The sequence below is a fragment of the Olea europaea genome, chromosome 15, assembly GCF_002742605.1.
Source record: "Olea europaea var. sylvestris chromosome 15, O_europaea_v1, whole genome shotgun sequence".
Classification (NCBI taxonomy): Eukaryota; Viridiplantae; Streptophyta; class Magnoliopsida; order Lamiales; family Oleaceae; genus Olea; species Olea europaea.
The window spans coordinates 9,526,307-9,541,043 of NC_036251.1; the positions used below are offsets into that span (position 1 = coordinate 9,526,307).

The 14,737-nt window shown below is 32.2% G+C and overlaps 1 protein-coding gene across 1 annotated transcript; it reads right to left on the minus strand.

Annotated features, from left to right (window-relative positions):
- Positions 1-4,716: 4,716 nt before the first annotated feature.
- Positions 4,717-7,122, minus strand: LOC111410065 (probable LRR receptor-like serine/threonine-protein kinase At2g16250). The gene is made up of 6 exons (XM_023040229.1): positions 6,394-7,122; positions 6,054-6,161; positions 5,825-5,865; positions 5,471-5,606; positions 5,344-5,366; positions 4,717-5,128 (listed from the first exon to the last, which is right to left on the minus strand). Exons 1-6 carry the CDS (start codon positions 6,465-6,467, stop codon positions 4,797-4,799), a joined length of 714 nt encoding a protein of 237 aa, XP_022895997.1. The 5' UTR covers positions 6,468-7,122; the 3' UTR covers positions 4,717-4,796.
- Positions 7,123-14,737: the final 7,615 nt, after the last annotated feature.

Below are 14,737 nucleotides of genomic sequence, written 5' to 3' on the forward strand. Positions count from 1 at the left end.
CAAACCCCATTAGCGAATGACAAATGAGGCCCACCAAGGGGGCCACCGTCAACGAGAGTTACAAGCTGAGAGCCAATCACCAATTTCTGGGCAAAATTTCCACTTTTCTGGGGAGGTTTCGTTAAACTTGGAACAAAGATAAAGAGAAAAAGATCAAACACAAAAAATACAGGTTGAAGGAAATGGAACAACTATAAACAAAAAGAGGAAAATGAAGATTTCATGATAACTTCAAAATATCACCCTTTTGAAGTACATTTTGATCATAATATGTAATGAAACAAAGCTCAACCTAAAACCCAATTTATAACCAAATTACACAAAATTTGAAGCTCATACATATATAGGGAAACACCTGCCAAAGGATTTTTGCTTTGATTTGGGTTGGATATCTTAAAAGATCGAAAACAAAATGGGGAAAAATCGATTATTTAACAACACAACTTAAAAACTAGAAGAAACATACATAAGAGTAAGAAATTGAAGGCGTGAGAAGTATACTTACCCGTATATGTCTCAATTCCTGCAAATTGTTTGTATTTTTTCCTACCATTGAGAGAGAGAGAGAGAGAGAGAGATTAGGGTTAAAGCAAGAGAAATTCGTCAAAAAAAAAAAGAAAAAAAAAGAAGCAAAAATGTAGGAAGAGCACCTCAGAAGAGTAATAAAAATGAAATCCTGCTTTGTGCCTCCAATGTTCCTGCACCTCCAATATTGGACTGCTTATTTGGCAATTCTCACTCCAATAACTACAAGCAAAGGTGCGAGAATACTGGTTACTGTGTAGGCTCTGATTTTTGTGTGAAAAATGGGTTGTTTGTAGTCTCTAATTTTTGTGTGAAAAATGGAGAAATAGAAGATCGTAGGTAGGAGAAAGAAAAATGGAAACGATGGTTGCATATTGAAATTGAAATAATTTTGAAACTATTAAAATCGGGATGGGGTGAAAGAATGAGATTCAACACTATTGTAGATATTGCATCTCCAAATATTAGAAAAGGCATGACTATAATGTATGAAAATGGAGAACGGAAAAGGCAAGACCAGTAACTTGGGATTGGTTTACTATTCCTTCTACAGTAGCAACTACTTCCCCTTTTTAAGAGAAGTTAGATGAGTGAAGCCTTAGTGTAGACTAGAGAGAAGGGAAACATACACCACCATTTTTTTTTTTTTAATAAATTGAGTTAGGGTAATAATTATAGAATTATTTTGTTGTGTTCATGAAAAGTATATTTTAATTACTGTGTGCATAAAAGTGATGTAAGAAATAATATTTGTGGGAACAATATATATTGGCCTTTTAAATTTTTATTGAATTAGAACTATAATTATAAATTTGTTATGGTGCAATTATTGAAAATGTGTTCTAATTTTGGTGTGATTATAATATACTGTAAGTAAAATTTGTCACGGTAATATAACAACCCCTCAAAATAGATGTTATAACACTGTGTGTAAATTAGTATAATTAATTATGATTGATTTACTCATAATGCTTATGTTAAAGCATATTTTTGGCCAATTATTATTTATAACAGAGTTTATGTACAATAAAGGTCCGTCTGATTGCGAAGATTGAATTTGGATGAAAAAAACGAATTCTAGAGAATTGAATTGCCTACAAATTATTTTCCTGAAATTTGTAAATTTATTGTATTTGATTGATATAATTTTTCAAGTTGAAAATGTTGAAATAAAAGTGTTTTTGGTATTCGTTTGACTTTGTTTTATATGAAATTGTCAATTAAAGTAAAGGGATATATATATATATATATATATATTTTACAATTACGGATAGAATTTGTTTCCATTACCCAAAAAAAAAAAAAACTTGGAATTCCATTTCCCACCATATAGGTGGGAAAACAAATTCAATGAAAAGCTGGAAATGATCACCATGTGAAGCAAACCTGGAAATTCAATTGTCAAAAAATAAATGCCTATCAAACACCAACAAAAGTGGAAAATGGAATTTCCATTTTCCATGTAATTTGAAGTGAATCAAACACTACCTAATAGATATCGGATCATAATGAAATCGATACATATTTATTAGGGAAAAATTGATTATTCTTATATTTAACTTTACATTTTGAGGAATGTGAAATATTCCGCAAAATTGCAAAATCAGGTCATTGTCACACACACACAGAGAGACATATATATACATATATATCAGTGAACGTATGAAAATAGCACCTTTTATTTAAATTATACTAAAATATAAAAAAAAAAATTTACTCTTTAAAAAACAACGATCGACGAAATCAACAATTGAAGTATTTGCTAATTTTGGCATACATTGCTGTAATTAGAATAAACGTTGAAGGTATGTTGTGAGTTTTATTATAGGGAATGTGAATCCTTCCACCATGTGATCATGTATCACATTTGTAACATATAATGTGCTTTTAAAACAATTTACTCCGATATATTCTAAATCGTATGATTGCGATCAATTTATATGTCATGAGTTCACATGAGATGTGATAAATAATCGTGACTCTAACTATTCCTATCTTGAAGAATTGCAATAATTTTGTGTGATGATTATTCAAGTAAACTTAAATGATTCCCAAGTATGACATTTGTGACATTTGACGAGAAGTTTAGCAACATATAATTATGGCTCGTATGAGTCATATCCATTCTATATTGTAGAATTGTAACCTTTTGACCATGTAAATGAACGATAATGATTATACTTCTTAATACAAATCCAGTGAACGATTTACACACCCCCTATATCGCGATAAAAAAAAGAGAATATATCATTTAAGTAATCTTAATTTTGAAAATAGCATCAGAATTGTAAAATTATAAATTGTAAATGAAATTATCAAGTTTTTGAATTAATTAAATTCCTAAACATTTGATTAAATTATTTTTATTAGTAACTTAATTTGTCAAAAGTAAAAGTTAAATATTCGTTTGGTCTAATTTTTAATTTATTACTTGGTCACTGTTTCGGTCCAATTTTTTTAAAAATACAATTTTCTCAATACTCATTTTCAACCTTATATTCTCATATAAAATAATGTTACACGTAAACTCAAAATTTTTCATTATTTTTTAACAACACATTCTCCAAAAATCATTATTTGAAAATATATTTTCCATAAAAATCTCATTTCAGTCACTGTTTGACAACTATTATTTGAAAACTTTTTTTTATAAACTCATGTTCAATTATGTATTCACACAATAAATATTTTACACGTAAACTTAATTTTTTTTTTTTTTAACTTTTTAATTCCACATTCTTTTAAAATTAACATTTAAAATTTTATTTTTTTAATAATGATCGTCAAATAGCGGCTTAATAGAGACAATTAGCAGCTTAGGCCATGTTTGATTCTCATTTTGAGAAAAATGCATTTTTTTCTCTTTTCTTTTTAACCACACATTCATCATTAAAATAATATTACACGTAAATCAAAAAAAATTCTTTATTTTTCATCAACACATTCTCCATCAATTTACTATACTAAAATTCATTTTTTCATAAAAATTGGTGTCAAACACTCTCTAGGTCCATTGATAACTGGATTAGAATGTGAAAAGATCTTGTAAAGCCCAATTAGAAAGCATGTATATCCAACCATAACCTATGTCCGTTAAAGTGTTATTCTGTTATTCATGGAGCGAAGGGGGACAAATGAAACGGCAAAAGGTTTCTTCCTCTAGATTATATTGTGCTCGGTGTATTTTCATCGTCCAGCCAGTAGCAACCCCTCCCCTAATATGCACATATTGTTCCTTTTATATAATGCAACCTAAGTCATTATATGCTGCAGAGAGTGATACCTGGGAACATCATCATTCATCAAAGGGGAACACGAAATTATGTTGGAATCGGCAAAGATCACACTCTCTACGCTTTAAAGGAAGGCTGTGTCAAGTTTGAGCGAACGCAAGTGGGTTCATGTCGAGCCAAAGGATGTTCATGAAATCCACCCGGTCTATGCAAGTCCCAAGACGAAGACAGCAGCTTAAAGCCTTAAATTTAATATCTTCTTGAGACTATATTGCTGATGTAAACTTTCACCCGTAGATAGTGTTCATCTATCAAGTAAGCTGATAATACTTAAATTCTGCCTCTAATTTTGAAAGCTAAATAGCTTGGTTGTTTTCTGTTTTTCAGATCATTTAAATTTTTAGGTTACCATAAATAAATCTGTGTTGCAATTGCAATCTTTTATTGGGTTTTTCTATGTTAAAATTATATGCTTACAGAACATCATTTTGTCATCAAATTTACATCAAGATTGAAATTTGTTAGTTTATGTACAACAGTAATTAGTGGTGCGAATTGCAAAAGATTCTGCACGCGATTCTATTGAAGAAACTTCATTAGGTGTCCAGTGTGCTGAAATGTCGCCCCTACTTAGGCACCTGCCATTTGTGAATCACATAGCCGAAAAACCTGTGTTATTCCCTGGAAACAGTATCTGCAGACTGGAGTGTATTTTGCTTGTGTACATTCCCAGCTATCTTGAAGTGATTATACCTCCTTGGCCGTGATGTTCTTGGCTCAAGTAATCTTTCTTAGGAAGTGCCAGAACTTATTAGTGTCCTGTTCTTCGACTAATGCAGTTTGGACAATGAAAAATTGTTTGGAAAGATGAAAAGATAATGTGCATTTCCCTGTTTGGTAGTTCAGAAGAATATGTAATTCTTGTGTATGATCTAGATCAAAACCTAAATGAACTAAATTTGTCTCTTTTTTTCTCCCTTTTCTCTTTCACGTCATCTATCTGTTCACTATTATATAAGCAATAATATACAAATAACATTATTCATGATATGTTCTTGAGTTATTCAAATCTTCCAAATCTTTAAGCACAGATTTCATTTGCGGCCGTGATGAGGGAACGGGATCGAGGCAAGATTTTGCAAGACCAGCCACAGCCCATAGATTGTCAAACTCACACACATTCGAAATTAATAATGAAGGGTCAATAATGCTTGTCTTGTTACCTTCGTCGATGTGACGTAGCATCACTTGCAACCAATCCTGTGCCATGACATCACTCTTCGCACTGATTCCCAGTTTTCCTGTTACTAACACAAGTAGAACCTTTCCAAAGCAGTAAACATCAGATTCACAAGATCCTATAGCTCTACCTGGCCAGGTGGAAACAGAAATGAATTTTGGAAATTGGTTGAACTAAAATACTTCATTTGATGGTTTTTGAATCAACTTAAGAGTGTTATGCGCATATTAATGGTCTCTGTGATCTGAAAATCCACACTAAAAGGAGCATACGTTTCTACCCTTTAAGTAGTTCAATAAGTCAAGATGAAAACAATAATGTACATCAGAAGAAATTTATACAAACCAGAAGCGTCTTCTTCATATATCCTGCACAAAACGAATACAAGCTAGTGTCAGCATCCTCTTTAAGTGTTGCAGCATAATAATAGCAGTACATAAATCACAATGCAAATGGTATTAGTTCTTGTTACAATTTCAGTATGTCCGATGATTTCGGAACTGCATTGCTTTGGACATCACTCCTCGTACTGATTCCTCGTTTTCGCGTTACTAACTCAACCAGAACCTTTCCGAAGCGAGAAACACCAGATGCCCATGATCCAATACCTGGCCAGTTTAAAACAGATATGAAATTTCGAAATAGGTTTAACTAAATTCTTCATTGAGTAGTCTTTGAATGAACTTAGGAGAATTACGAGCAGGAGGGTGGAAACTTTTCCACTTTATCAGGTCATTTGCATAAGAATGATCTGAGAATGCATACTGCTCTACCCCAAGTAAAGATTTTAAAGAAAATGCACGATTATACAGAAAGTTTCACAAACTGAAAGTGTCTTCTTGATATGAACTGTCTTCTTGATAGGTCCTGCATGCAAAGAATAAACACAAGTGTTAGGGTAATCCTGGTAATATAAGTGCTGCAGCATAATAGGAAGGAAATCTAAATTAATCACAAAGAAAAGTTCTGTCAGCTCTTCGAGAGTGCTCATAGCAGACACTGGTACATCTGAAACTGAATTAAAATATTGTGTTAAAGCAGTTGCAATCAATCACCTGGTAATCCTGTCTAGGAGAGTGTTTTCTTCATTGCAGGCTCGACTTAGGCTCCCTAATTTCACATCATAATTATCATCAAGAAGTATGCTGCTGGCTTGAACATCTCTTCATGAGTTCACAAATTTTTTACCAAAATTAGATCCATTGGGTAGGATTAAAGCTTAAAACACGAAAAGTAAAGAATTTATTCCTTAGCTTTAAACATGTGAATGAAAAAAGCAAAATAACACATTTGGTGGACTGTTCTTAATCTCAAGTCTCTTTATATTCAACCACTATATCAGAAAACATAAGTAGTTTGAGAATATCAAGACGAGGACAGAGTTACAAGGAATACCCGTGAACAAGAGGTGGATTACACTCATGATGTAGATATACTAAACTCTTTGCAGTCCCAATTGCGATTTGCATTCTAGTTCTCCAACTCCACAATTTTAAACCGATATTGCCATTAGGCTTCGTAAAAGAGAAACTGGACAAGTCTCCATTGGGCACATACTCGTAAACTAGAAATTTGATATCCTCGTCTTCAAAGCAATGTCCCAAAAGACGTACAAATCCTGAATGAGCGACCTTGCTATAAAATTCCAATTCTGAAATGTATTCATATGGACTGACTAACAGCAAATCAATTCTTTTGATGACGACACTGGTTGAAGAATCCAATTTTCCTCGAAAGAGATCTCCTGAGCGACCGCACTTGATTAGGTGTTTATCAGCGAAACTATCAGTGGCGTTTTGAATCTGCTCATACTCGAATGATTTGCTGATTTTGGAGAAGTTGAGGAAAAATGAATGGAAACCCGGAGGAAATTCTGAGGAGATTGAGCTGGCAGTCGAGCACTGTCTGGCAATCTGCCGAAGCTCTTCTCTTAGCAGAGTGGCTCGGACTAGCCTCTCCTAGTTGTCGTAAGCCAGAACCATCTTAGTTTCAGCTTTGCTAACTCAGGTTCATATGCATCTGGTATATATTTGTAAAATTGTATAACGTAGGAATTGGATCAAGTCAACTGCATATCCCTGCCCTCAATCCCTTGCTTGCTAAGTCTATGTTTCTAAGTCTACATTTTTTACTGAGAAAATTAGGTCCAGTGCTACATAAAGTCAATAAAATGAATGATTTTAGGAAAATTGCAACAACGGTCCCAATTCTTTGAACATTTTACAAACTTTACCTTAACTTTTAATTTGTGCCATCAACGATCTCAAACCTTTAAAAAATTAGAACCTTCTCTTTCCGACATCGTATCACACAATTTTTTTATGTCTCACAAAGATTTCACTCGGAAAACACTCACTATGGCTTTTTCCCTCTATTAAACTCACCACTCGGCCTTTTACCACTCAAACTCTCCCTCCAAGCACTTCAAAGAACTAAGTGAACTAAATCAATTGTTTTACCGACAATTCAAACAAACTGAATATTAATCAAAGACCACGAGACTCAAAGGACTTGAATAAGTGGAATAGATGAATGTTTTGACACGAATATGTTATAGACTCAAAAGAAGAATGACAGATTCGAACGCAATTGAATATCCCAAAAATCAAACACAATGTAGGAATTATTGTTGGTAAAAAAAACACAAAATCAAACAATGATATCAAATTTTTATATATATATATATATTTTTTGTTTTTGTGAACAATGCTTCGAGATGAACAGTACCTCGAATCTATAGTAACCCTTTTTTTTCGTTTTTGTACTCTTTTTTTTTTTTTTACTCCTTGATAAAAGAAGATGATTAAACTAGAATAACTAAACGAAACGACGAAAAGAAAAACAAGGACGAAGAAGAACTAAGAAAGAACAATTAAAATAGAAGAAGAAACTAAGAAAATAAAAATTAACAACTCAATAAATAAAGAAAAGATATAACCTTCAATTAATTTGGAGCCAAAGTTCTGATATCAACTGATGCGAACCCCGTAGCAGCGTTGACTACGAAACCCACAATGAGATTAACGAACTCAAGAAAGCCAAATTAATCCAAAGTTTAGTATTAACCCAAAAGAAAGACGAACCAAAAAACTCAACAAGAACGACGCTTGAAAGACCCCTTGATCACGCAATCCAAGAATTAAATCCGGTTGTTTGAACGCCACAAGTTAACACTTGAGAAGTTCGAAATTGTTCAATTAAGAATGATGAAGAGAAGACAATACGCCTCACTTTTAATTCAATATCAATAATGTCAAAAGGCCTTTAACAATTGAATGGAAACTCCTATTTATACTAAACCTAAAAACTAGATAAAAATCGTGCAAAAGTCGAGCATAATCTCCAAAATATGGAAAAGAATCAAAAGCTAACATAATATGGAAAATTGCCAAAATTGAAAAATTCGACAAATTTTTGGCCTCTGCGGTCGCATGGTTCAACAAAAATTCCAATTAAAGTTTCGGTATGCCACTGTGCGGCTGCATGGTGTTTTGCCTATGCGGCTACACAGGCTTGTTTTCAGCCTCTGGTTTCGTCGCTTAATAACAAATTGATCCAAATTGATTCGACCTTCGACCCGAACATGAAAATTGTTCCATTTTGAGTCGCGAACATGGTTCCATCAATGGCTTCTTGAACGAGCAATCCAATCGCTTGTTTCACTTGCTTTGCTTTTGATTGCGTCATTGGCCCGCCATCGACTTTCAACGGGTCTCGTCTCGCACTTGCTTTCGTCGGGCTCGACTCCTGGATCATATCATGTTGTGTTTCTAAAATTAAGTTATATTCTATATTTGGTTAATGCAAGTGAAGTATAATCACATAGCGATAATATGTAGAAGAAAATAACTATTCCCTGGATAAATTCTAAGATTTTGATTAGTATTTCTCATTTTTTTGAGTGGTTTGTTACTTCCAACTTATAGCGCATTATATTCCTAAAATGAGGTTATATTCCATGATAAGTATAATTCATGCACTTATTTAGACTATATTACTAAATTTTTATGTTGTCAAAATATTAATTTCTATTTAACTTGGGTTGATTTTCTTTTTGTTTTTAGTGATTGACTCGTTTGAAACAATTGGAAAGGAATAAAGACAAAATCGAATAAAATCTATAATTTCGGATCAAATTACACAAGTTTGAATTTGAGAAGGACATTGATTGCACATGGATGACTTCAAGGACTAAACTGAATGATTTTAAAAGAATTGAGGGCTTGAAGAAAAATATACATTAAATGGGCCTCAAGTAGAGCTAGCATGGTCCGGTTCGGTTTGATTCTCTTTAGAATCGAACCGAACCGAAAATTTCAGGTATTTAGTAAGTGAAACTGTCGGGTTCAAATATAGTTATGGAACCGTTTGGGTTTGGTTCCATATCTTAATTACAATTTTTAACATTTACAACAACACTACATAAATACAACTAATAACATATTCAATCATAGCTTTTCCAAATTAATGAAGTCCAATTCAAAAACATATCAATAACAAGTTGTCCAATAAGATTAATTTAACAACATATATAAATACCAAAAATTAGATATTAATACTAAAATATTGGCGATCCATATCAATAATTCATTTTCTTCAACATTCAGGCCTTCAAGTCTACATAAATAAAATAAAATTCTTGAATTAGAATTCACAGAGATATATTTTTAAGTATTACTAATACTTACCAACTATTTGATTTTATCATCAATTGTTTGACTTGCTATACGAAGAAACTCCACAAAAAAAATTGAAAAAGCACAATTAACAAACATAAATAAACTAAAAATTGTTCAACTAATAAGATTTAATAAGAAAAATAAAACATATATATTATTACTTGTCTCAATGCTCTCATAAAACTTTGTCTCTTCAATGCAAACTCTATCTTGGGAAACTCTCAAAAGTCTATATTCTTCCATTAGTCAGTTTTGTGTACAAATCAAGGCCTCGGCTGTTTTAGGAGCTAAAGAACTCCTAAATGGATAAAACATGTGCCCTCCAGTACTAACAACCGACTCAATCAAACAATCACCTAATTAGTTAATTTGTTAATTTGTTTAGAAAAATTTAAATAATTGGATTTATTCAATATAAAAAAATAGAAAGATTCAGTTTTTGGTCTAGAACTGAGAACTAAACCGTACCCGTCGATTTTCGATTCAGATACCCGTTCAAGTATTTGACTTGAGAAGAACCGTCGGGTTTGGTTCGGGAGTTTTGTCAAGCCCTAACCTCAAGTTTGGACATGTATTTGGAATGAAAGTTAAAAAAAAATAAAAAAATAAAACAACAATTGGAGTTTTGTTGGAAAAAGAGCTACTTGCTGAAGAGTTTATATATAGATATACACATGACTTGCAGCCTAAAATGTAAATACATGGATACAGAGGTGGAGAGGGGGAGATATACACACACAATTGGGTGGTTGCGGCAGAGAAATAACATTGGAGTTCCTTTTGGGGAGTCAAACATTGTTGCTGGGGATTGATTTCATATACAGAGACACCAACAATTGTTTTGTGAACCCCTACCCTGTACCTCAAGCATTTCCCATTATTTTTACAAACAGAGACAGAAGTAGAATTGCACAGACACATATTGGAGGACGGCAGCTCAATCGAATTGAAGGCACACTAATAGGAAAATTATTTGCGTTCCTTCAATTTTTGGTGATTTCTTTTATCCTTTATTTGTTTTATTCCAACATTATGTTAGTCTAATACTTTTCATGTATTGAATGATGATGAAACCCTTTTCTATTTATTTTTAAGTCAACATAAGTATCTTAGTTAAACTTTTACAATTCTTGATTAATCTTGTATGCTAAATTCTATTATTTGGTTGTTTAATCATCAATTTGCATATATTGTTGCTTGCTATAGTGCTAGGAGGTTCACGATAGATTTAAAACACTCCTTGATTAATACACATGTAATAAATTTTAGGAATAATATTTATCACGTGTGCAATCTTTCAGATAATTGTGAAATTGAATGCGATCTATTCATTCAAATTCAGACTCGAAATAGATTCGGGTTATGACTAAAATAGATTTAATTGGTCTTAGGAAAGAAAATTAATTACAATATCGATCCTCAAGAATGCAAGAACGAACTCACTATGTAATTTAGAATTGGAATAGATATTAATACGTGGATTTGTAATCCAATACAATCATTCTATACGCATACTAAATTCAAATTTTACAAGCTTTAATCGATTAATTTAGAATAATCACAAACTACAATCACTTTTGTTTTGCCTACTTTGAATTTCAGTTCTCGTGGGACGATACACATTACTTATTATGTATTACTTGTCAACGATCCCATACACTTCCAGATTTCACATGAACATTCCACATTTAATTAATATATGTGAGAACAATCACAAAGAGACAATATGTAGAAGAAAATCGATTGCCATTGGATCCATTATAAGGTTTTGATTGGCATTCCTCACTTTTTTGGCTTTTTTGAATTTCTATCATTTTTGAAATTCTATCACTCTTTTGAGTGTTTGTTATTATTTTTTTTTTTTTTGAATCTCCGTCCTTTTTTTTTCACTTTATTGAATTTATACTACTTCCAACTTATAGAGGGTTGTATTTTTAAAATGAAGTGAAGTATAACTGCATTTAAAAAAATAAATAAATAAAATCAACCACCCCCTTTACCTATTCTAAGGTTTTGATGGGCATTTCTCATTTTCTTGAATGTTTGTGGCTTTTTTTTTTAAAATTTTTGTCATTTATTGAATTGCTTCCATATATAATGCAACAAAAACAGAGTTCATTTAATCTTTCAAATAGAAAAAGTGACATTATACGTCACTTTTTAATTAAAAAGTGACAATTAACTTTTCACAATATTTTACTTATAAAACACCTTTCATATGATTTTTGAAAAGGCCCTGATTTTAAGGATATTTGATGTGATCCATGGCACGAAGGCAAATTTGGACTTTTTAACACTTATTTACCTATGATAGGATAACTTCTATCTGGGTTTTAATTACTTTAGCAACTTTATATAACATACAGATACATCAGATGAATGTTAAGACTACATTTTAAAATAGTGAATTAAATGAGGAAGTTTATATGGAACAACTAGGAAGTTTCAAAGTAGAAGGAGAAAAACATAAAGTTCACAGACTTGTTAAATCCTTATACAGATTGAAACAAACTTCTAAACAGTGGCATGAAAAATTTAACAATATCATGATTATTTGAAATGGATTTATCATAGATGAGTATGGTAAATTTGTTGAAGAAATTCGGAAAAGCATGCGTTTTGGTGAGTCTATATACCGATGACATGTTCATATTAGGGACTAATATTGAAGTCATTAACAAGAAAAAGATAATGCTAACCAATAACTTTGATTTGAAAGATATAGGTGAAGCAAATTTGATTTTGGGAACAAAAATTTCTAGAATACCTGCTGTGATAAACTAATCTTAAACACATTATGTACATGAAGCGATTGAGAAGTTCAAGATCAATGGTATTAATGAGTCTAATAATTCTTTTCCTTCTCGTGTAGTTCTTTACAAGAATGCTGGAAATCATAAAAAAGAACTAGAGTATTCCCAGATAATTGGAAGCCTAATGTACTTAATGAGTTATACAAGGCCAAATATAGCCTACTCAATAAGCAAGCTAAAATGATATACAAGTAATCCTAGTAATGAATGTTGGAGTACTTTACTTAGAGAGTATTGGTATTCTTAAAACGTACTCGAGTGTATTCGTTACATCATAAAAAATATGCTTGAGTAGTTGGAGGATACAGTGATGCTAGGATATTAGGTACAAATGAATTTAAGTCTACTAGTGGCTACATATATAATCTTGGAGGTGGTGTGATTTCTTGGAGATCTTCTAAACAAACTTGTATAGCTCAATCCATAGTGGAGTCTGAATTTATTGCTTTATACAAAGTAGGAGAAGAGGCTTAATGGTTAAGATATTTCTTAGAAACAAGACTCATGTTGGCTCATTAAGAAGTCTTTGTAACAAAAAAAACAAGTTCAAATTCAAAGTTGCAGAAGTTATCAATGATAAGTTGGCTCACAAATAACAAATTCTTTTTAAGCTTTTGTACTACTATAGCATTATCTAAAACAAGTTTACTTTGGGAGGTACTAAGTAATGAATTAAACGTATGTGTAATGGGTTAGGCTTGCCATTACTGGCAAAAATACAATCATGTCCAAACTAAGGTTTTTAAAGTTTTACTTTACCTTCTTGCTTTGTCATGTGAGCTGTCATACCCGAATCAACATAAAAGTTTGAGTCATTACTCATTGTCATCGTTTAAATTCATTGATGTCCTTGTCTGCTGATTGTTCTCTTCTTCCTAAGTTAGTCGTACCGATAATAGCATTTGAGACAAAATGAATTTGGTTCGACTGACTGCTGGTTCCAATTGTTGTTGTTGTACTACCTTAGTTCTGGAGGAAAATTGGAGGGTTGATTATAAACGCTATTACTATTTGGGGGATAATTTCGAGTTTAGGGAATTCCAGCCTCATCCCCTCTATAATTTCTTCTTTCTCCAGAGTTTCTTCCTTTTCCTCTTTCGCTGAAGAAAGCATGGTTATGATCAATTTCTTGCACTTTTTCAGTGATGTAAGCCTGCTCAAAATCTTACAATAACATAACAAATTGAGTAAATGAAGCATATTGTAGTTTTGACAAAATAGCAATTTGGAATTCCATATATTTATTTCCAAGGGCTTTTGGAACTGTTGAATTTATGCCTCAAAATAAGGAAATATTTAAGATTGCGGGTGATCCTTAAACTTGGAAATATCAAAGTGGCAGAAAAAAGGAAATGGGATCAATTGGTATCCAAATCCGAGACACGTTAATATGGAAAGAATCAAAGGAATAAGGAAGAAAAATATGTGTACCGTGGACAGATTTTTTTTACACGTTTTTTTCCTTTTAATTTCCATCTTTTGCCAAGACTCGTGTACTATAAATATAGGACTCCTCTTTCAGTATTGTTTAATCCATTATTGCTATAATTCTCTCTTTCATTGATTGAATAAAATAACATCGTTCCTCTGCCAGTTCTTTTATTTCTTTACTTTAATCTTGTTCTTGGGTTATTTGTAATCTTGTTCAATACTTCAATTACAACAAGTGGAATTCATTAAATCTCAATTCCTACATTATTGGTCATCGGTCTCAACAGGAACTTGAAAAACATTGTCTATATGCGAGAGTGGGTTTCCTATGGCAGAAAGTTTGTCATAGATTTCTTTGAACCTCCGGAGATATTCACAAAGTAAGAGATTTCCGTTGGACAAACAGTAAATGTTATTTTTTGGTTGAGCTTCACTATCTTCAGTGTTGGACAACAACTTTTAATGGATCAAACTCCAAACTAAAAATTATGTATCCGCACCCTAGAACATGCTCAATGCCTCATCATTCATATTACAGAGAAGCCAGGACATTAGAAGATCATCATTGATGATCTATTGCTCCTTTTCTGAATTTTTTGTTCTTTCCAGCAAAATCAACAACTTCATTGGCTGGTTTTTGAGTCATTGATGCGGTGTTCCAACCCAAGGTCTCGAATCAATGGCAATATTTGAGATTTCCACAAAAGAAAATTTGTGGAGGATAGTTTGACAGAAATAAAACTAGAGCATTGGTGAAATGAAGAAATTGAGACTTTAGGCTCATACCATAATAATTTTTAAGAAAATGACAAGTAA

Coding starts and splice junctions, on each gene's coding strand:
- LOC111410065 (XM_023040229.1), bottom strand. CDS start 6,467: ATGCAAATCGCAATTGGGACTGCAAAGAGTTTAGTATATCTACATCAT. Junction 6,162..6,393: donor AATCCACCTCTTGTTCACGG/GTATTCCTTGTA, acceptor GAACTCATGAAG/AGATGTTCAAGCCAGCAGCA. Junction 5,367..5,470: donor TCATCGGACATACTGAAATT/GTAACAAGAACT, acceptor CGTTTTGTGCAG/GATATATGAAGAAGACGCTT.